The sequence below is a fragment of the Typopeltis vanoorti genome, chromosome 16, assembly GCF_054136105.1.
Source record: "Typopeltis vanoorti isolate ZY-2024b chromosome 16, IOZ_Tvanoo_1.0, whole genome shotgun sequence".
NCBI lineage: Eukaryota > Metazoa > Arthropoda > Arachnida > Uropygi > Thelyphonidae > Typopeltis > Typopeltis vanoorti.
In genome coordinates, this window is record NC_143564.1 from 99,169,670 (window position 1) to 99,191,348 (window position 21,679).

General features: G+C 36.4%; 1 protein-coding gene across 1 annotated transcript in view; it reads left to right on the forward strand.

Annotated features, from left to right (window-relative positions):
- Positions 1-5,383: 5,383 nt before the first annotated feature.
- LOC150098215 (uncharacterized) overlaps positions 5,384-21,679 on the forward strand; it is a 286,790-nt gene continuing 270,494 nt past the window's right edge. The window contains exon 1 of the mRNA XM_090406281.1: positions 5,384-5,631. Within this exon, the coding sequence (XP_090262407.1) occupies positions 5,550-5,631 (82 nt within the window). The 5' untranslated portion in view covers positions 5,384-5,549. The remainder of the gene's footprint in view (positions 5,632-21,679) is intronic.

The following is a 21,679-nucleotide window of genomic DNA, read 5'->3' on the forward strand; positions in this document are numbered from 1 at the left end:
TCCACATTAATCTGAGAATTATCCCTTAACAGCTTATGTTTCGATCATGTTCTTCCTCCTCCTTCTATCCACCTGCTTTGCAATTCTCTCATTATACTAATTTGTATTGCATTCTCAATCTGTATTCATATTTCAACATTTCAGAGATCTGAAACCGACTTGTCAATCGTCTCTGAACTCTTTCTAATAACTTTTCCTGTTGAAAATCAGGCGACCAAATCTGTGCAGAACAATCCATATGCGGTTTGACCAAACCCTTGTACAATAGAACCATAACATTCTTACTTTTACTGGTCTGCATTTCTCTGCATCATTGCCAAATCCGGTGCTCTGCCCGTACACTTTTAGAGAAATGTCCCCGAAATTTCAGATCCCAATCCACTGTCACCTCCAAACAATTCATCTCTACCTCCTCTAAGTTATTCCCGCCAATTTTATACTCTACATACCATCTTTGCTTTCCATATTTTAAAACCTTATATTTTGCTACATTCAACTGATATCCCCACGCACGCTTCCATTCACCCGATCTATTCAAGTCATCTTGCAAGGCTACAAAGTCCGTTCTACTCATCATAGTTCTTCCCAACCTTACACCATCTGCAAACAACTGTATATTCATTCAAGTCCCTTCCCAATGCCATTTATATACAAATTAAACAACAACGTCCTCAAAATACGCCCATGGGGGCACACCGCTTAGTGATTTTTCTTTTTTGGGATATTGTTTCTCCATACACAACTCGATCATTCCCCATCAGAAAGCCAATCTGCAATTTAACGCACTGATTTATTCACTCAAACCTACCTTTCCAATTTAATTACCAGCTTATCATCTGTTGAAGGCTTTTGCAAATCTAAATATACTAATGTGTATGTATCTGATGTACTAATGTGTATGCATTACTAATGTATGCAATACTAATGTGTAAGCAGATCTGTCTATAATTCGAAGCCTTAGTCTTATCACCCTGAAGCGGAACAATTTTGTCCTCTTTCTACTTGTTTGGAACTAGATCCAATCTAAAATTCATGCTAAAGAGATATGTTAAATCTGTTGTTAGCTTTTTGGAATATTCCCTCGAGATGATATATTCCCTCAGGTGATATATCATCAGAGCCTATAGACTTGTTGACATCAGTTTGCTCAATTCCTCATATAATTGAAGTTTATCATATACTCTGAGGTTTATCTTAGGTAAGTTTAACTTTAGTTAAACTTCAGAGAACAGAAGTACACAGAATGAAAGATGAGTGTGAGAAGCAGATTTGGTAGGTTGACAGTTGAAATGTAGAACAGATGTCTAACTTCTGTTACTGTAGTTTTAGCATAAATGGGAAATGGTCTATTCCAGTTTTGCAGAACAGCGTTCATAGAAGTATTTTTAGAAATGACATAATGTGGAAAGCTATCGCCTTTGAGATATCGCACAGTCTGTGCGAGAAATGTTTTCAATTTCCTAAACTTTCCTCTTTTGGAAAGTAACAAGAATTTTAGAAAGTTTTTTTGTTCAACATTCGAAATACAAGAGTAGTATTATAAAGCTGGAGCACATATCGTACGAAATAAGTGGGGAGATAACATCAGGACCAGAAACCTTTTTGGTATCCAGGTTCAAGATTCTTCTGATGTCTATCCATTTGTCTTGGTGATGCTAGAAGTTCAACTTTATCTTTAAATGGTGCAAAATAGCCATCTGTATTAAAAAGAGGTTGAAGTACACGTGGACAGAAGTTGCGTCCTGTGGTCATTTGTCAAGGGGAAAGTTTTGTGCATTCAGCTCAACCACTAGATTTGTCAATCGTTCCTTTGCAATTGGTCGTGCTTTTGTGTAGGCTGAGAATGAAGCCAGAGTTTCACTTTTAAGTCACTTCCGATATGCTATTTTTTTTTTTTTGACTGGTTTAAAGAGTAGAGGTCCTCAGTAACTCCTACTTGGCGTTGTTGTAATGCCAAAGAATGAATTTGAGAATGGCTGGGTATATATTGCTCCAACACGGATGAAACTCATGCAATTATAATCTGAGTTAAGAGAAGTGAGTTACATCATATACTTAGAAGAACTAGTAAGAAAATATCTAGAGTGCTGGATGAGTGGAGAGAATTGTTTGGTGTTTTGTCGGTAGTTGAAAAATCATTTCTGATCGTTGCTTACAGCAGGTACTTCAGCTTCTTTTTCTAGCTTTGAAAAGATAATTTGGAAAAAGGTTAACTGATGGAGTAGTTGACATTAAAGTACCGAGGAAGATGAATGTCATAATGGGACAAGGATATCTTAAACCACTGAGATGGTCAGAAACAGCATTCTAAGGTAAGGAATAAAAGATCGCACAAAAGCAACGAGTGAACCTTGTGGGGTGAAGGATCGTACAAAGTATACTTTGGAGAGTTAAGGTGGAGTTTTTTGATCTCTGATTTTACAGTGACGGTGGTGTTTCAGAGGCGAAATAAAGAGCAGAAGGGAAAGTGTTGTGAGATAAGATATACAAGAAATGTTTCATGTTAATTATTCTATTTGGAAAGTGCCGCTGGTATCAGCGAGAAGAGCAATATTGTTTCCATTGCAGAAATCTTAAACATATACCATCTCCAGGATTGGATTTATGCATAAGGTGGACAAGAGGACCTCACATTACAAAGGCCTCCACTTCAGTATAGATAACCTCAAATTTACCCAGTAGAGGGCGTTTCTTAATAGTTATAGCTTAGGGTTACAACAATCTTAAATTTGCTCCTGACCTCCCCATTAGAAACGAGGATCACAAACTAAACTCAGAAACATCTGCACTCTGCGAGAGACAGCTATGAACTGCAGTGGCTCGTTACAGAATATAGTACAAGTTAACATATGGAAGCATTACATTGTCTCATTGAGATCACAGTTGATATTTTTGAGAACCTAATGCAACATGAATTGCACATGCCTGGTTTAAACACTTTATGAAGTGGCTACATATTTTTTTACCATTAAAGATATGTAGACATTTAAACTTTTTTTAAAATTCAAACAGGTTACTATACAATATGAATGGCAACAATGCTATGGATGTTTTCTAAAAACTACTCAAAAGTATGATAACGCACTATGTCATGATTAGAGTGTTGTGATTATATGATTTGAGGAATTTGGATTGGTGGACTAGCAGATAGTGTATCTGCTCAAAATCTAACAGGTGGGCTCAGATTCCACCATTGCGTCGATCTTTGTAAAATTCTTTGGATAGTAGATGATTTTCATCGCTTGGTGTGAGATCACCACTCCGTTTAGTCGACCAAGGCTCGAAAAGGTCCATGTGTGGTCTCTAGAAATGGGTTACCTGCTTTTCTACTCTTCAAGTTTCTGATGCACTATAGGTTTGCAGTTTTCATGAGTGTGCATCACATAAAAAAGAGAGTTAAATTGGTCAGAAGAGTCCTGATTAGAAATCTCCTTCTACCATCTTTGGGAAGAGTTAGGACACAGCTGAAAACGAAACCAAGACATTTAAATTCGTTCCAGGAAGTAAGGTCCTTTTAATTTAGCAGTGACATGAGATACTTTTTGTCTGTTTATCGATGTTTAGTGGAAAATAGACGCTCATGAATTTGTAATCATAGTAAAAGGTGGACTAATGCAGTATTGAGACTTGGAGATTAAGGGCTTTTGCAACTTGAGCACTGTCGAGTGTGTGGGAGATTTGGTCTATTCAGCAACTGGACATGGTAAGCAATGAGAAATTTCAGTTCTTAAAATATTCTATACTTCAGTGCACGAAAAATTCTTAATGTTGTTAATAATTTTTTATGTGAATCTCACCCACAGTGTTTTTGATACTGTGGATTGAAATGAATCCTGTAATCCGTCTCTAGAGAGTCGGATTTACAGGCCTCATAGGTTTCAGCTGCATACTGAAATTTGAACCATCAGGCTATTTTTGTTGAATGGTGGCGTTATTCATTCTGCTAACCAAACGACAAATGTTCAGGTGTTCAATTTTATGAGTAGCTTACAATTGGTTTAAACTTCTTTCTTTCTTTCATAGTCTTGACTAGGAAATAAAATAGTTGCGGTAGGTAGCAGAACTATTGTAGACGACACTTTTCTGCGTTGAGTGGAGAAGTACTTGAGCTTAATCGGAATCCGTGATAATTTTTACAGATCTTTCGAAAATACAGTACTTGTGCACCCAATGAAATCCATTGCGGGAGAGACGTGGTAGGCAAACACATTCCATCAATAGATGTGTGTGTTATTTTAAAAGAAAGCGTATGTTTGTTTGTGTGTTGTTTGTGTGTTTAATGCATTTATCGTATTTTTGCGATAATTTTTATCTCATTTTTTTGTTGAACGAGTTCAGTACCTTAACAACGTAAACAGGTGAATCAATATCAGGTGACGTGGCAAGCCATATAAAGGAGTCTTTATTTAACATAGAACTAACATTTACAAAAAAAAAAAAAGCATTAATAATGTTGTTCTTGTTGTTTCAATGCTTTACATTCTTCTTTCTGAAATGAAATGGAACTCACTTTCTTTATTTTCTACAATAAAAAAATAAGGAATTAAATTTTTAATTATTTCTTCGAAGTAATCTTTGAAATTTTCCCTCGTTACCTGGACTGATCCAGGTAATGAGGGAAAAGAGAAATTGCCCTTATTCTCTAGAAATGAGAGTAAAATATTGCGAATTTTTCCTTATCGAAAACGCAATTATAATACAATTTAGAAATAAATGTTATTAGCAAAATTTAAGCGATTTCTATTAATAAAACAAAAATAGTACATCTTTCACTTAATATCTCAAACTTTCCTCCGAAAATAAAGTTCGATATCCGTACTGGTTAATTTGCCGGAAAATTGAAAACATCAAGACACATTTTTTAATGATAATCATTTAATTTAAATACATTTCGGTAATAGTTAATATGCATCACACAAGGCTATTTCGTTTGTTGCAAGAAAGGCATACTTAAATACTTCTTATATTCTTTATTCTGTTTAATTTGTTGCGGAGACAATAAAAACAGAACTTTCTTCGAAAAACTTCGACGCACCACTTAATATCAAAAACATTTCTAAATATTGATTCAATTATTAATATATTCCATGAACTATTCTGCCAGGGTGCAATGTTTCCAGTGATTATAGTTTTCGTATTTCGAATGGCGATGACTAAATCAAATCTGCTTTCTCCCGCCCTTCTTTCAATCTTTTATTTTTATTTGGAACCTGATGCTCTGCTTCCTTACGCCATCTAGTGTGATCAAACTGCATAGTGGTGTAAACAACCGGAAGATACTACTCCTCTTTCTGTGATCAAATGACCTTTTGACAGGAAAAAAACTCTTCCGCGTCTCAGTGCGCTGATGTTAAAGCTTGTTGAGCCATAGAGGGTAACATCCAACACGTGTACAGGCTTTTCAATGACTCAATAGCATTGATTGTGGGGTAACATGCCTCAGTTTTAATATCGCCATAAGAAATCATTTTAGGAACTTTTATTATAGTTGGTGAATGTTTTATTTAAGGCTTTTACAGTGATATTTTTAGACAGTCGCCGCTTTCGAAATGTCCAAGTTGCTAAAACACTTAGGATTTGGACTGAAGAAAAATCCTCCAATCCCACCAAAACCGGATTATGATGGAATTAGTAAGTAATGTTACTATTATACTGAGGAAAAAGGATTAATTTTTTACATCTTTATGAACTCAGTTATATGGGTTCACATACACACACCAAAATGTTCAATGAAGTTGTGATTATCGGAAACTTTCTTCAGCGCTAACTAGTGTCATATAAAGTAATTTATAAAGTAATTTAATTTATATTAGATAATTTAATATTTTCGTTGTTCTCACTGTTGCTATTTCCGATGATAGTAGTATTTTTCGGAATGACTTTATATGTGAGTGTTAAAATACGAGCGTAGTAATTATCGTAAAGGGTAAAAACGAGGTAAACAAAGTAGTATCTTCAGAATGTACTGTTTGTGAGCAGTAGCAGCGGGTGCTATGACTCATTTTCAAAAAAGTTGCAAACTTATTCTCCGAACTTCGGTAGTGCTTTCACCAAACTGGATGCTGTTGAACTCTGCATCAAATCTTAAACCATTATGAAGGAAAACTTGTGGTAAATGAGATTCTGAAAGAAAGTATAAAAATATATGCTATTAATTATGGTAAGCTCTGATGAACTACTTTATCCATACTTTATAAAATAACCATTCACAAACAGAAAGACAATTTAAAAAAAAAAAACATACACAGTATACTATTCTTTAATTTCATGTTAATTATTTTCCTTAATGAAAGTAATGTCATCATATATAGTTCTGAAGAGCACAGTACAGTATAACCTGCTTATTATTATTATTACTACTATTAAACATCTTTGCAAGCTTCATCATCATTATTATCCAGGTATCTTATTCTGTAAACAGTAGCATATCTCTCATTCACAGACAGAGCACTCAAAACCATCTCTGGCAATCCATTTTCGCATAGCTCTCTAAGCAAAAAAATCTACTCATCGTCATACCCTTGTTTGTTACATTTTTACACAACTCTCTTATACTTTATCAAGTTTTTTTTTTTTTTTTTTTGGCTGGGAAGAGAAGTAAATTATGCTTAACAAGAAATTATACCATGTTCCATTCTAAATAAACATGAAAATGCACATCAAAACCAGTCTGGTGAGTTACCCTCACTATAGTTTAATACATTATGTGGTATCCATGAAGGAAATGTGCTATACATTGGTATAAAAGCAAGCCAACTGCTCTATGTACCAATGGCTTAGTTATGAAGGCATTTCACGCACACAAACTTTTTTCTTTGGATTTCTTGGGGAGTATAATTTACCTCTTGTTCTTTAATCCTGTTGTCATATATTGAAAAGTTTCTCTTAAATCTCTTCTGTAATGGGGCCCCCTCTAAATAACATATGTTTCTATTGTATTCCTGTTTTCTTTTTTTAAATTTTTGTAACCATAAATTTTCAGCCTGCTTTTATAGGGAGTTCCATAGACATGTATTCATTTTGTTCAACTGTATCTCAATTTTCTTCATTTCTTCATCCCCCAAGGAATTCAGATGACTAAATATGTGCACATTAATTTATTTACAGTTGTATTAGAGCCTCAGAAAGAGGGATAATAACTTGTTAACCTTTTGTTCAGCATCCATATGATCTTTTGTACTATTTTGCTAATTTTTTTATGGTATGTCCTCTGAGATTTAATTCTCTCTCCACTTTCATCTTGTAATTCCTACTCTCCTCAGTTTCTTGTAGTATAGTCCAATTATTATAATATACAACTTACAATCTTTTCAATCCTGAAGGCACAATCTTGCACTTTGTCATATTGGACTGATGGCCATTATTTTTGCTCACACTATCGTTTAAATTTTTCTTCAGGATCTTTCCATCACTTTCATTACCTGTTGCCATTCTCAGTTTAATGTCATAGCATAACAACTGGATATTCCTCCTCAAATCATTCCCTCTACCATCAATTTGCACAATTGAATAACTGTCCCAATTACAGAGCTCTGTGGCACTATACTAGTCACGTGCTTTTTCTGAGATTCTAGTCTGCCATATACTTCTCTTTGATATGTCATGAGAAGCTGTCCACTAACTGAAATACCAAATGCTGCTATGCTTGTCATACTATGCTTTCAAGTTTAGGCTTCATTCACCATTTCCTTTGCCAACACATTACACTTCTTTACATTGCATTGCAAATAATTCCATTCCAATCGATTTACAGGATTTTATTATTTGTACATCTCAGTCACATTATTTCATTTTATCCACACTGAATTCTATTATTCACATTTCTGAAATTAACTTGGTAGCCAACATTCCACACTCTCCTTATGTTTTAATCACTCAGATGATTGTTCTCTCTGAACTCTATCCATATTTTATTTATCCTCTCCTGAGATCAGTGTGATCTGTTTGCAGTAGTCTGAGTAGGTATTTTTCTTATTGTTGCAGTCATCTATTTGGTATTCACAACCTTTTGCATGTGATCACAAAACCTGGACTTCTGTCTAATACCACTCTAAATGGTGGACTTACCCTATTGAAGAAGGTTTACTGTACATAAAGCAGCATTCCTTCTTTGCAGCAAAAATGCAACATGTTAATCTCAGAAAAATTGAACTAGTATTCCCACTTACTTGTCTCTAATTCAAGTTCATTCCAATCTTTTTGAAAATACTGCATCAGCTTTTTTTGTTATCTTTCCTGACCTTACATAATTTGCAATTATGCAAGGTCAGGAAACTGTTCACATTTGCAGTATCATTAACATGCAAGTTTAAGTTTTATAGCTCAAAGAATGGCACCTGCATATCTTTTTCTGGCTGCTCTCCAGTACATAACTTGCAGATACCTGTTAGATAACTAGTTTTCAATCCAAACCACTAATTCATTATATGTTGCAATTTAAATTATTTAAAATTTAAGATATTTGTTATATGTAATTTGTCAAATGTTCTTGAAAAATCCAAAAATATCTTGGGCTACTAATCTTTATCTTCTGCAGCTGTTAGCTTATAAACTCTATGTAGATTGCTAAAACGATACTTCCTACTAACAGTTCTCCTTCTACTTCCTTGTGGCCTTTCTAGTTATAATACTGTTTAATAAAGACAAAGATGTTAATTCTTTACGCTTTCCCTCAAAGTATATCTTCTTTTATTCATTTTTATTGCTTTATTAACATTGACTTATTAAACACTTCAAACAATTCTTCTTGTTTATTTATTCCCTTCCTCACTGTCTCTCATGAATTAAATACAAAGTGTCTTGTGAAATTTAAGAATTCTTGCAATACCATATAATGTATGTGAAGATGGTTTCATTTAAATTGAGTATTATTGTTTTAATAACTTCCCAGAGATTCATCATGGGAGATCCAAACTAATTATTATACACACAAAATCTATTATACCTCTCCTTAAATTCATTCACTGTCAGGGAACTTGCAACAAATTCTGGCAATGTATTCCACTCATTCACCACTCTCCCTGCAAAAAACCTGGTCTGCACATTTCTACTAACCACACTCTTACACATGGATTAACCCTAGTTTTCTGACTACTTATCATATTTTGAAAAATTTCCTTTTGCAACTTTGTAATCCACAAATCTTCAACCTATCCTCATGGGAGCATTCCACAGACCTGTCATGAGCCTAATCACTCATCTTTGAATCTTCTAGAGAAAATTATACTACCTCCTGGTCACTAAGAAACCCAGGTGACCAAATCTGTACACAGTAGTCAAGATGCAGCCAAATCATAGCCTTATAAAGAGGAATAATAACTTCCCTTTACTTGTTAGCATGTTTTTCAATATCGAAGTAATCCTTTGAGCCATTTTACCAACTTTTGCAGTACGCCCTCTGAACTTCAGTTCTCTGTCCACCATTATCCCTAAGTCCCTAGCTTCATCAATTTCCTGCAGTCCAGTAACATCAATATGATACATTATATGCAATCCTTTTAACCCAAAGTACATAACCAGCCTTACATTTTTCAACATTAAATTGACAATTGTTAACCTTTGCCCACAATGCCAATTTATTTAAATCCTTCTGTAGAATAACTAAATCACCTTTATCTACTATTGCTCTCCCTAATTTTGCATCATCAGCAAACAACTGAATATCCCCTTTTAAATCTTTTCCTATAGGATTGATATACAAATTAAAGAGTAGTGGCCCTAGTATAGAACTCTAAGGTACTCCACTAGTCACCCTTATTCTCCTAGATTCCACTCCACCAGAGAGTAGTATCTATATTGAATATACTACTATCTGGTGTCTGTCAGCCTCCCTCAATCTATGCTACTAGCTTCATATCTGTTCGTGTTTACTCCAACTTTTTAATAGTTTTCCATGTGGAAAACTAATCGTTTACTCTGTCAAACCCCTTTGCAAAGTCCAGCAATCTCATGGTGTAGCCATTTCCTTAATCCAATTCTGCTGTCAGTTTACTATAAAATGTGAATAAATTAGTAAGATTGGACCTAACTTTTACAAAGCTGTGCTGCCCACCATAGAGTATCACATTCCTATCCACCTAATGTTGGATTTTACCTTTTTTTTCAATGCATACAACCCATCTGATATATTAATTGGTCTATAGGTTGCTACCTCTATCTTGGAGCCATCTTTATGCAGTGGAATTGTCTTACCCTCTTTTCACTCCTCTGGAACCCTGCCAGAGCTGAGACTTAGATTGAACAACTTCATCAGAGGCAATGCCACTTCTCTTGCACATTCATGCAGTACATGGGTGACATGACATGCCATCAGCAGTGGGAATGAATGACATGCCATCCATTCCCACTGCTGTGTTCACATTCATATTTTTCAATATGCTGAACACCTCTTCATTTACCTCAATTTTAATGTGTCTCTGTCACATCAGCAACTGCAAAAGCTCTACCTGGATGATACACCTTTTCAGAATGATCACTCAGCAACTTGACTATTTCTTTTTGCCTCTGTCACCTTCCTACCATGAGCAGTGTTTAAAGTCATTCTACCATAGTAATTTTTCTTCTTACTTGCTGAATAACAAAAAATCTTGCTTTTAAGTAATTTTCTCTCATAATCTGATTTGGCCTTTCTTACCAAACTATAGTCTGTCCACAGTTGAGAGAACCTTAGCTGGCAGAGTTCCAAGAAGAGTCAATTCATGTTGAAGGGGAGAAAAGAATAAGGAATGTATGAATTTGTCACCAACATGTGAAATCACATGCTGTATATGTAAAATTTTCCAACTGTTATAAAAGCAAAATAGTTACCACATTAAAAACTAGAATGTTCATAAAAGAAAAACCAGTTTTCCAACATGTGATAATAAACAATCATCTCATGAAACAAATTGATTACCTATTATTGGAATGGATTCGCCTTCTTCTGCTATCTGCAGAAATGTTGAGGGTTCCCTTATATCTCTGATCTAACTTTAGTCACCCTTCTTACTTGCACTTTGTATAACTGCTCATGAGAATGCTGATCACCTTTTTCTTTATATTCCCTACACAGTTTTTTTTTTTTTTTTTTCAGCTCTTGCTTTATATCTCTACTCATCCACTTAATTCCCACTTGGTCTATCCTTCTGACATTTGGTATGCAATCCGATACTGCTTCTCTCAAACAATCTCTCACCATTCCTATGCACTGCTGACATTCTTTGTAGCTTTTCAAGCCATGGCACTAATCTGAGATGACTCCTAAGTCTGTCATAATTACCAGCTTTATAATTCAACATAAACCCTTGAAACTTTTTTTGTCAGAGAAATTCCATGTTTAGCAACTTCCTAGAACAAGACTGTATGGTTACTCTCTCTAGTTGGACAGTATCCACCTTGGTTATGGATATATCTTCTGATCCAACACTCTCAAACCCCTGAGTGTTGGAGTTGTATGTTGAAGATGTTGAAATTTGTGCAGGAGAAAGCTAGATTGAATTGAATAAAATGTGGTGATGTAAGTAAAAGACATAATGATGAAATTCCATTTTATCATTAAGATATTTAACTAAAGGATCTTGTGGTTACAGACTGCATGTAATATGGTGCATCCTGGCATTATTTTCACTTTATTTTCTTAATTCCATAATTCCAAATACTTTACCATGCTGTGTATTATTATTAACATCATACCAAGGAGGTCCACACTCTCGTGCAAAAAGATCATCAGACATTGATAGTAAACCAATTTACTATCAACACTTATGCAATGCATTCCGCCAGTCCTCTCCATCCAAAGCTTACTCCTTACTCACACCCTCCTTATATAGCTTCTGGGGGTAGCCTCTTTCTACCCTTGACTCCCTCTACTCTGTGAAAAATCTTTTCTGCATTAATTTGATAGCAACCCTCACCAACTTGCATCTCAGTCATATCTCCTCCCTTCTTTTCACAATGCATTGCAAATTGCATTCCTTCAATATATCTTCATGTTTCACATTCCCTAGACCCAACACCGGCTTTGTGAATTTTCTCTGCACCTGCTGTAAGATACTCTCATCCTCTACAAAACCAGGGACTAGATTTATGCATGGTAATCCATATGTGGCCTAATCAAGGCCACATATGGCCTTGATTAGGCCATATATGGGCCAAAACAAAAGGAAACTGTAGCCTCTGTTTTGCCAAGGGCATCCTTACCTAATCTGTTGTGAATGTTCTTATAATATTAGCAGTGAGTGACCCTTAAACTTCAAGTATGTCTTCCATCACTCCCAGATCTCTTATCTCTTTCACATCCTTCAAAATTTCCACATCAGTTGTATACTCTGCATCCTTGCCTACTAAATTTCAATATCATACACACTATGCAACATTCAGTTGAGAGCTCCACTTACTATCAGAGAGAGAATATGAATTCATTCTTGAAGATGTTTGTAAAATGCAATCTGATAGCAGGTGCGAGTTTGAGGTTCATGCTATAATTATTGCAAATTCTAGTAACTTAGCATAATAATAATGGCTGACAGTGCAAATAATGCCAGTTCAGTCCACTCTTGATTATAAGTTTTGTGAACCACTCCACCACTTTATATTGTTTAGTCACACCTGTTTGTCCTACTTTATTAGATCATTTATTGTTACATTACTATATTACTATATACCTGTACGAAGGAAAATGGCGGCCAGTAATGATGGTTCGCCATCTTTATCAAAGAATGGTAGTATAAAAGAAATGAGTCAGTGTACTAGCTGTGAAATGTACGTTTTGCGGAGTGCGGTCGGAGTGTGGATAGATGATAATAAAGGATTGAATGTGTGTAGAAAATGTAGGGAGAATGAGGAATTGAAGTGTATTTCGGATCGTGAGTGTGATATTTTTGTCAAACTTCAGAATGAAGAAAATAGCGATATGACAAGAAACGGCAAGGTCACACTCTCATAATTCTCAAGGTTGTACATGAGAATTATGAGAGTGTGAATGTAGAAAGTGTGAATGATAGTATTAATGGTTTCTCAGAGAATAAAAAAGATGAGATAGATGCATTGAGTGAGATCGCGTTGTTGAATGGTGCAATAGAAAGGGCAAAACAGCAGCTAGAGTGCATGAACAAAAGTCGACTGAATGAACCAACCAATAATAAAAGGTATGACAGGAAAAATAGCCGTATGAATGTGAACATGAACAAAATGAAGGATAGAGTGCTGTATGGAGACTCGTTAGTACGAGATGTGTTAGTAGAGGATTTGACGAAATCGTACCAACCTGGTGCGACCATAAAGGATATAACTGAGTCTATTAGAGAGCAAAAGGAAAGGGTGAAAGAAATGATTGTTGTGGCAGGTACGAATGATTTGAAAGGAGATAAAATGGAAATGATAGAAGACCTGAATGAATTGTTTGAGGTAGCAAAAGAAAAGAGTGAGAGAGTTAGAATGATTAGTCTTTTGCCACGGTATGACAGTGAAATGTTTAAAAGGAGGGCCATAATTGCGAATGACTTTATGCGTGGGTTATGTATGACGAGTGGTGTGGAATTTGTGGACATGTGGAGTGAGTTTGATGGGCGAAAGGATCTATATAAGATGGATGGCTTGCATTTGAATGGTTATGGTGTAAGAAGACTTGAGAAAGTGTTGCTGAATGTAGTGGATGTGCAAATTCAGGGAAACTAGATTTGTTAAGGGGGGGGGGGGAGTAGATATACAGTCCTTAGGGAGACAGTTGAATGTAAGAATGAATATAATATGCTAGAGCAAATAAGGACAACAAACCAGAGTGGGATAGTTAATATAAGGCATCAAGGTAGTGTTGGGGCTAATGGGGGTCTTAAATTCATGTACACTAATACTAGGAGTATTAGGAACAAGAAGGAAGAGTTTTTGGCCATGGTTGGCACTTCCAGACCACAGGTTATTGGTATTAGTGAAACATGGCTGACTGTAGATGATATAGCTAGTGGGATTGAATGTGATGGGTATAGTGTGTTCAGGAATGACAGAGAGAATAAAATGGGGGGAGGAGTATTGTTGATGATAGCTGATGAGCTACAGCCAAGGAGAATAGAAGTTGAATTGCAGGATCGAGAAAAGAGCACATTTGAGGCCATTTGGTGTGAGATTGTGGCTAGCAGAACTAAATATACATTTGGGTGCTGCTATAGACCAGGTGATGGAAAAGATGGTGGTGACAGTATGCACAAGCAAATAGAAGAAATGAGTGGAAGGAGGGTAATTATTATGGGAGATTTCAACTATGGTCGCATTGATTGGAGTGAGGAGAGGACACACGGGAGGAAGGAATTCGATTTTATGCGGTTATTAAGGGATAACTATCTGCGACAGCATGTAATGGAAAATACTAGGGGTCAGAGAGTGCTTGACCTAGTAATTACATCTGAGGATTTGGCTGTAACAAATATGACCACATTGCCACCAATCGGTGAGAGTGATCATAGGGTCTTGACTTGGGAGGTGGCTAAAGGTGTAGAATTTTCAATTAAGACAGGGTACATGTGGAATTATCGGGCTGGAAAGTATGACAAGCTCAGGAGTTTGATTGGCTCAGTGCCATGGCATGTACAACTGCAAGGACTAGAAGTTGGTAGTGCATGGGAGGTAGTTAAGAAGTGCTTGCATGAAGCAATGGCTGACTGTATACCTAGAGTCCGAATAATAAATCAAGTAGGGGTTAAATGGATGAATAACACCATTAAGCTTGAACTGCAAAAAAAGAAACAACTATGGAGGGAATTTAAGGAGAAAGGTGACCGGCAGGCACATGAACGGTATAAAGCGCAGGCCAGAAGTGTGACTAGTGTGGTAAGAAAAGCAAAAAAGGATTACGAAAGGACATTGGCCATGCAGGCTAAAGAGAATCCTAAACAGTTTTTTAGATATGTAGCAAGTAAAAGGAAAAATGTACATGGCAGAATGATTTTAAAGAATGTTGATGGTAGGGAGGTAACCGAATCAGTTGAGATAGCTGAGTTACTGAGTGAGCACTTTGCAAGAATATATCATCCAGGTGGTGACATTGCAGAAACGAATAAACCAGTAGATTATACGAGAATTGTGGTGAATGAAGTGGAGGTGAGTAGTCTATTGCATAACCTCAATGTCAATACATCTGTGGGATTGGATGGTATACCAGCTCGTGTAGTACGAGAAGCAGCTAAAGAATTGTCAGTACCCTTGACCATTTTGTTTAATTTGAGTCTCGGGTCTGGGTTAGTCCCGAGCGGGTGGAAGGAGGGGAAAATAGTTCCACTGCATAAAGGTGGTTCCAAGACTGCTGTTGTAAATTACCGACCGATTAGCATATCAGGAATCATTGTCAAGGTCTTAGAGAAATTAGTCAAGAAAAGAATACAGGATTGGATAGATGAAAATGGGATATTGTATGGGGGACAACATGGTTTTGTGAAGGGTAGATCATGCCTCAGTAACTTGCTCACCTTTTATAACACAGTGACGGCTGAACTGGATAGGGGTAATGGGTTTACAGTGATACTACTGGACCTTGCCAAGGCCTTTGACAGGATACCACATGGAACCCTAATCAGTAAACTGGAGCAGATGGGGATAGATATAGGGTTGGTAAGATGGATAGGAGGGTGGTTGAAGGAGAGATACCAGAGAGTGGTCTATTCAGGAGTGGAGTCAAAAAGATGTCTTGTGACTAGTGGAGTGCCGCAGGGCTCTGTTCTTGGACCACTGCTTTTCAATTTGTTCATCAATGATATTGGAAAGGATTTGAGAGGAAGTGTTCACTTGTTTGCTGATGATGCAAAGTTGGGTAGAGCAATTGTGAGTCCACAGGATGTCAAAATTTTACAGGATGATTTGGATAGTTTGGAGGACTGGGCTAGGAAAAATGGATGTCAGTTTAATGTGGCAAAGTGTAAGGTTATGCACTTTGGGGTGAAAAGAATAGCAGCAGTATATCGCATTGGTGGAACCGTACTCCAGGAGTTTGATGAGGCCAGGGATTTGGGAGTGCTGGTGGATAGGGAGTTGAAGTTTAGGGGGCACATTGCAAAAGTGACTAAAACAGCTCACCAAATCACTTGGCTTATGAAAAATACTTTAACATGCAGAGACAAACAAGTTGTTGTTGTTCCTCTGTATCGAGCCTTGATAAGACCCCATCTGGACTTCTGTGCCCAGCTATGGGCACCAGGGTTTCTTCATGATGGGGAGGAAGTGGAGAGGGTCCAGAGACGAGTGACCAAGATGATATCAGGTCTGTGGAATGAACCTTATGAGAATAGGGTGAGGATTTTTGGGTTGCAGAAATTGGACGATAGGTAAAGGAGGGGTGATATGATTGAGACATTCAAATTACTGAAGGGTTTTTATAAGATTGATCCAGAAGATATTTTTGAAAATATGACTGGTGGTGGGAGGACTAGGGGCCATGCATGGAAGCTGGGCAAGAGCGTGGTTGATAAGGGTGTTACAGCTAGGTTTATTACTTGGAGAGTGGTGAATGAGTGGAATAAGCTTCCAGAGTCTGTTGTGGGTGCTACGACCATGAATGAGTTCAAGGCAAGATATGATAGATACTGTGTGAATGTTGAATAGTTGTTCCAGACATGATGTTAGGGCCTCCCTCGATGAGTCTGTCGACTCCTTGGAGTTTCCCGGAACAATAATAATAATAATAATAATAATATATTTAGACCATTGATTCCTAGAGTGCAATTACAGTCCAGTAAAATTATTGAAAATAAAGTTACTGGTCCTCAGAGAATATAAAAATTCAGGTATGGTATGTGAGCCATTGTTAAAAAAATTAAGATTTAAATCATAACAATTAAAATGAAACTACATAAGTGTAACTGTTGCTTTGCTTTTTAAGTTTAATAACACAGCATATGCACAGAAAAATACACATTTCGGGCCTGTTGTCTAATTAATACAAAATATATATGCACGTCTGACACATGCATATATGATAGACTGCAAAAAAAAGTTGCACTAGAAAAAAGGGAGGTGCTCTGTGTAAGATTTGGGGAAATGCTGCTTTATGCTTTATCATTATGATACACATATTTATGATTGCTTAGCAAAAGAAAAAACTGTGTACATGTATTGAATGTTATGCAGACTGTCAAAATTTAGCAGTGTGCTAGTGTCAGTTTGCACTGCTCAGCTTAAACCAGTTTCTTTTTAAAGATGTAGTCCAGAAATCAGTGCTCATAATGGAAATTTGTTTTAGATAAAGAACAGTGTTTATTTTGTAAATTAATGTAAATTTTGCACTGACAATACCACTTTGTGGCAGCAATGTGCATGTTACTTTTTTTTGGTTACAATTCTTTGTTGTAATTTCCAGATAAATGCAATGGTATCTTTTAATTTAAAAGTTTCAAATTAGAAATTCAAGGCTGTTGGAATTACAGCCAAAGCAACTAAGAGTATATGACCAGTCTATTATGGGTTAATTACTCATGTTCTGGTCAGTTAGCCTCTTTTCAGATGAAAAACACAAGTTTTCAGGAGGAGAAATCATGCTACCTCAGTCTGACACTGGCTCACTCACGTTCAGTTGAAAAGTCCTTTAAAAGTTCTTCACATCCTAGATAGGATTCAAACCCGTGTCTTTCAAGGCTGCAGAATAACGTATTTCTGCAAATGTGAAGGATGATGTTTGTGAGTGCATGAGACAGTAGATAACAGCACAGTGATTTGGCAGGTACATTTGTTTTCGACAATGTTGAACTTTTTTTTTTTTTTGGTATTTGACTCTTCCCATTGTTATTATTATTACTTTATTTTATTTTTTAAATTTTTTATGAGCAGTAAAGGTTTTTATTTATTCTTGCTTTTAAGTATAAAACTGCTTTTGGATATGTATGGGAGGCAGAGAGAGGGATACTATTTTTGTCATTCTCAAAGAATATTGTCATTGTAGTATTCTTTGGCAGTTGTAAGCAGATATCAAGTCAGGAAGTATAAATTTTCTAATGAACTTCATTTTTTGAAATGGGTTCTTTGTGTTATGGCATATCATATGAGCAGTTTGCAATCTTTAATCTATATTGAACTTTAATACACCATGTCAGATATTGCAACCAATAACCTTTTCTTCTTTAGCTAAAAATCTCTCTCTCTCTCTCCCCCTATCTATTTTATCATATTCATCTTCAGCCTCTATCACTCTCCTAATATCACTGACACATCTTACTGATTTTTTCACTTCAGTTTTCCTGATAGTGAGGTCATTTTCCTGGAGATGTTGAAGTTAACCCCAGTAGCTTTTCTTTTCTAACTGCACAGACAAAAGGTAGAGATGGTGAGACGTTTGCTATCATCAGGAATCTTGCACAGATTGTTCATGTGTTAACCAAAATACCACATAACCACTCTCGAAATCCTCTTGATCTCTTCCTGATTAGTGAGTGATTCTTCCACGTATACTGTGGATGTTGTTGGTTTCCTGGGAAATGTAGACTAGTCTAGTTTTCATTTCTTCTATGATGCAACATCCACACAGCTACTTCTACAGCTACACAGATATTTCTTCCACATCATCATTTTTTTATGGGTCTCTAGCTTAATAAAGTTGCACATCCATGTCACTCCTCCCCCCATTTGTTCTTCAAACTCTAGGGACATATTCTGATGCTGCCTCATTTAAGCACCTTTTCAAAGCTTTCCACTTATTGCTGATATCTTTTCCATTCATTATCTGATACAATTGAACTAAAGATAGTATTCTCCTGAGTTTGTGATAATTTCCAGCTTTGTAGTTCTGCATGTAACCTGTCCTATTTGGAAAATCAATATAATTAGTTACTTCTCAGGAAAGCATGACATGATGACTGCCACCAACTGGTAGTAAAATAGTCATATTCTTAACAGAGACCCTCCTTTCCCTTCTAACACTATGATCTAATCTGATTCGTTGACCTTGAGTTCCTCCTTTCACATGCTGCTTGAGAAAGTTGTCTCACAACAGCTCAGTGGATTATCCTTCATTCTGGTCTTAAGATTTCTCTTCATCCATAATAATTACTTGCTTTGTATCCATCAGGGTAATTTGGCAATGCATTTCATCATCCCCAGCAGCTTGAACCATGTCATGTGGGGCACTAGAGCCTCTGTAGCTCAGTTGGTATAGGCGAAGCCCTTTGGTTGGAAAGACTTGGGTTTGATTCCCATCCATGATGTGAGGAATCTTTATCTGGTCTCTTTTGACTAAAGGTGAGTTAGCCGGTCTCATATGGAGGTAGAAGGTTTTTTACCTGGAAACTTGGGTTTTTCGTCTCTCAGAGCAGGCAAACTGGCCTGTGAATGTGCACACATATGGATATACCATAAAATACATACTTACTCCCTCATTAGAAGGGCTCAACCAGTCCTAAGGGATGGTGGAGGAATGGGGGAACCCCATTTAAATAAATAAAAAATAAAAAATAAAGCTAAGACTGTGGCCAGTGTATTATGTCTGTAAATTGTGTGGTTTTCTGTTTGATTATTTCCCTGTTTTGTGGATGAAAAACTCAACTTTCTGGGAGTGAAAACCTTTCCACCTCCATATGAGACTGGGCATTAATGAATACCAATTGAGCTACCATTTATCAAGAGTTTGACATTAGTTTCAATGAAAACAGAGCTACATGGGATAGGGATTCAAGTGAGTATGCATATAAGTGTGTGTCAGAATGATAAAACAAAAATCTGAATGTAGTCTCTTGTGTCCTAAATTTGAATGGGATGGTCAGTGTAAGGTGTAATGTGGTTGGGAGCCCAGAGGAATATTGCTGCTTTTGGATACTAATGCCAGAATTGTTTGGAATAAGGAGAAATAGTTTGTGGTATTGGTCACTTCATCTTGGCCAAAAGTTATAGGCATCAGTGAGACGTAATTGATGGATGATACAGTTATAAGAATAAATGTAAGCGGTATAGTAATTTTAGGGAGGACAGAGAAAACAGGATGGGAAAGTGTTTTGCTAATGATAGCAGAAGAATTGCAGCCAAAAAGAGTAGGAGTTCAGTAGCAGGGCAGAGAAGAAGAAAGCAGTGAATAATTTGAGGTTATCTAATGTGAGAATGAAGTCATTAGTACAAAATATAATTGACTACTTCTATAAGATTGGGGCAGGGGATGTATCGGAGGAAGTGGATGGCTAGTATTGATAAATTAACACAAGTGCAGGGTAGTAATTATTACAAAGAACTTCAACTGTGAGGAGATTGGAATAGGAAGTGTCAGAAAAAAGGAAGGAAGGAAATGAAATTTATATAGCTACTAAGAGATAATGAACTGAAACAGAATGTGCTGGAAGGGACTTTGATGGGAGTTTGAAAATGAGGGGGACAGCATCAGCAGATTTGACAATAACCAAGATATCCACATAGCCTCTGATTGGGAAGAGTGATCATGCAGATTTGACTTGGGAGGCTGCCAGTCATTTTGAATTTTCAGTTAAGGATTATATGTGGAACTACAGAACAAGTCATGGATGACCAGCTTCGGAAATAGCTTGTGGCGGTGCATGTCATAAAATCCCTGAAGGTAATGTTAGTAGTATATGAGAGAAGGTCACAGGGTATATGAAGGAAGCAGTATCAGACTGAACACAAAGGGCCAGAAGGATGAGCAGCATTTTGATGGATGAATAACATAAAACAAGATCTAAAAATAATAATAAATAAATAAAAATAATAAAAAAAGAGGATATATAAAGAGAATGAAAAATAATAAAAAAAGAGGATATATAAAGAGAATGAATTATTTATAATTCATTCTCTTATTTATAAATAATTTATAAATTAGTATTTATAAATTATTTATTTTGTGTAGTGATTCAATGGCTGTGAGCCCCTTTTATGGAGAGGTATGGCACCACCTCAATTCCCCCTATTTTTTTTATCTGGGCTCAGGACTGGCATAGCTGACAATTCAGACTTATGGCTGGAGGGATCGTCTTAGGTATTCCTGGCTGTATATCCGTGTGTGTGTTCACGAGGCCTGTTTACCTGCTTGCAGGATGAAAAACCCCAGATAAACTGGGGAGAAAAACCCTGCTGTCCAAGCCCAAGACCAGCTAACTTGGCTATGACTGAGGAAGATCCTTAAGCTCCTCTCGTCACTGACGTGAATCGAACCTAGGACACTCCTTCCCCAGGCATAGGTTGCGAAGCACAAAGCCACTAGGCTGACTGCACAGACCTAAGGCAGATGAACTCAGGTTATGAAAGGAAATCCTTTTTTTTTTTTTTCTCTGTGTAGTTAGTAAAAGGAAGAATGACTATGAAAGGATAACTTTAATAAGCGATGATTGAAGGTAGGTGATGACAGAAATAGTTAAATTGAGTTATCACTCTGCATGGAATGCTATCCATTGGCAGGTGTGAGTGAAAAATAATTTCAGATTAGAGAGAGAGAGAGACTCGTTTCCTTTAATGAAATATTTATCAACCACCCTAATCTTAACAATAATAGTGGTCTAAAAATCTCAAGAATATGGAGATGGCACATATTCTACTCATGTAACCTTTTGGTCTAAGAGTTAATTATGATTAGGAATGTAGTAATCTAGGATCTTAGCTTTAATATAACAAACACCTGTTAAATTATTGATTAAACCACCAATTTTGCTATATTAAAAGTATTTGTTCTCTGACAATGTTATAAATAGGATATAGCTTTGATGTAGTTTTTTTTTTTTTTTTTCTCACTAGAGGT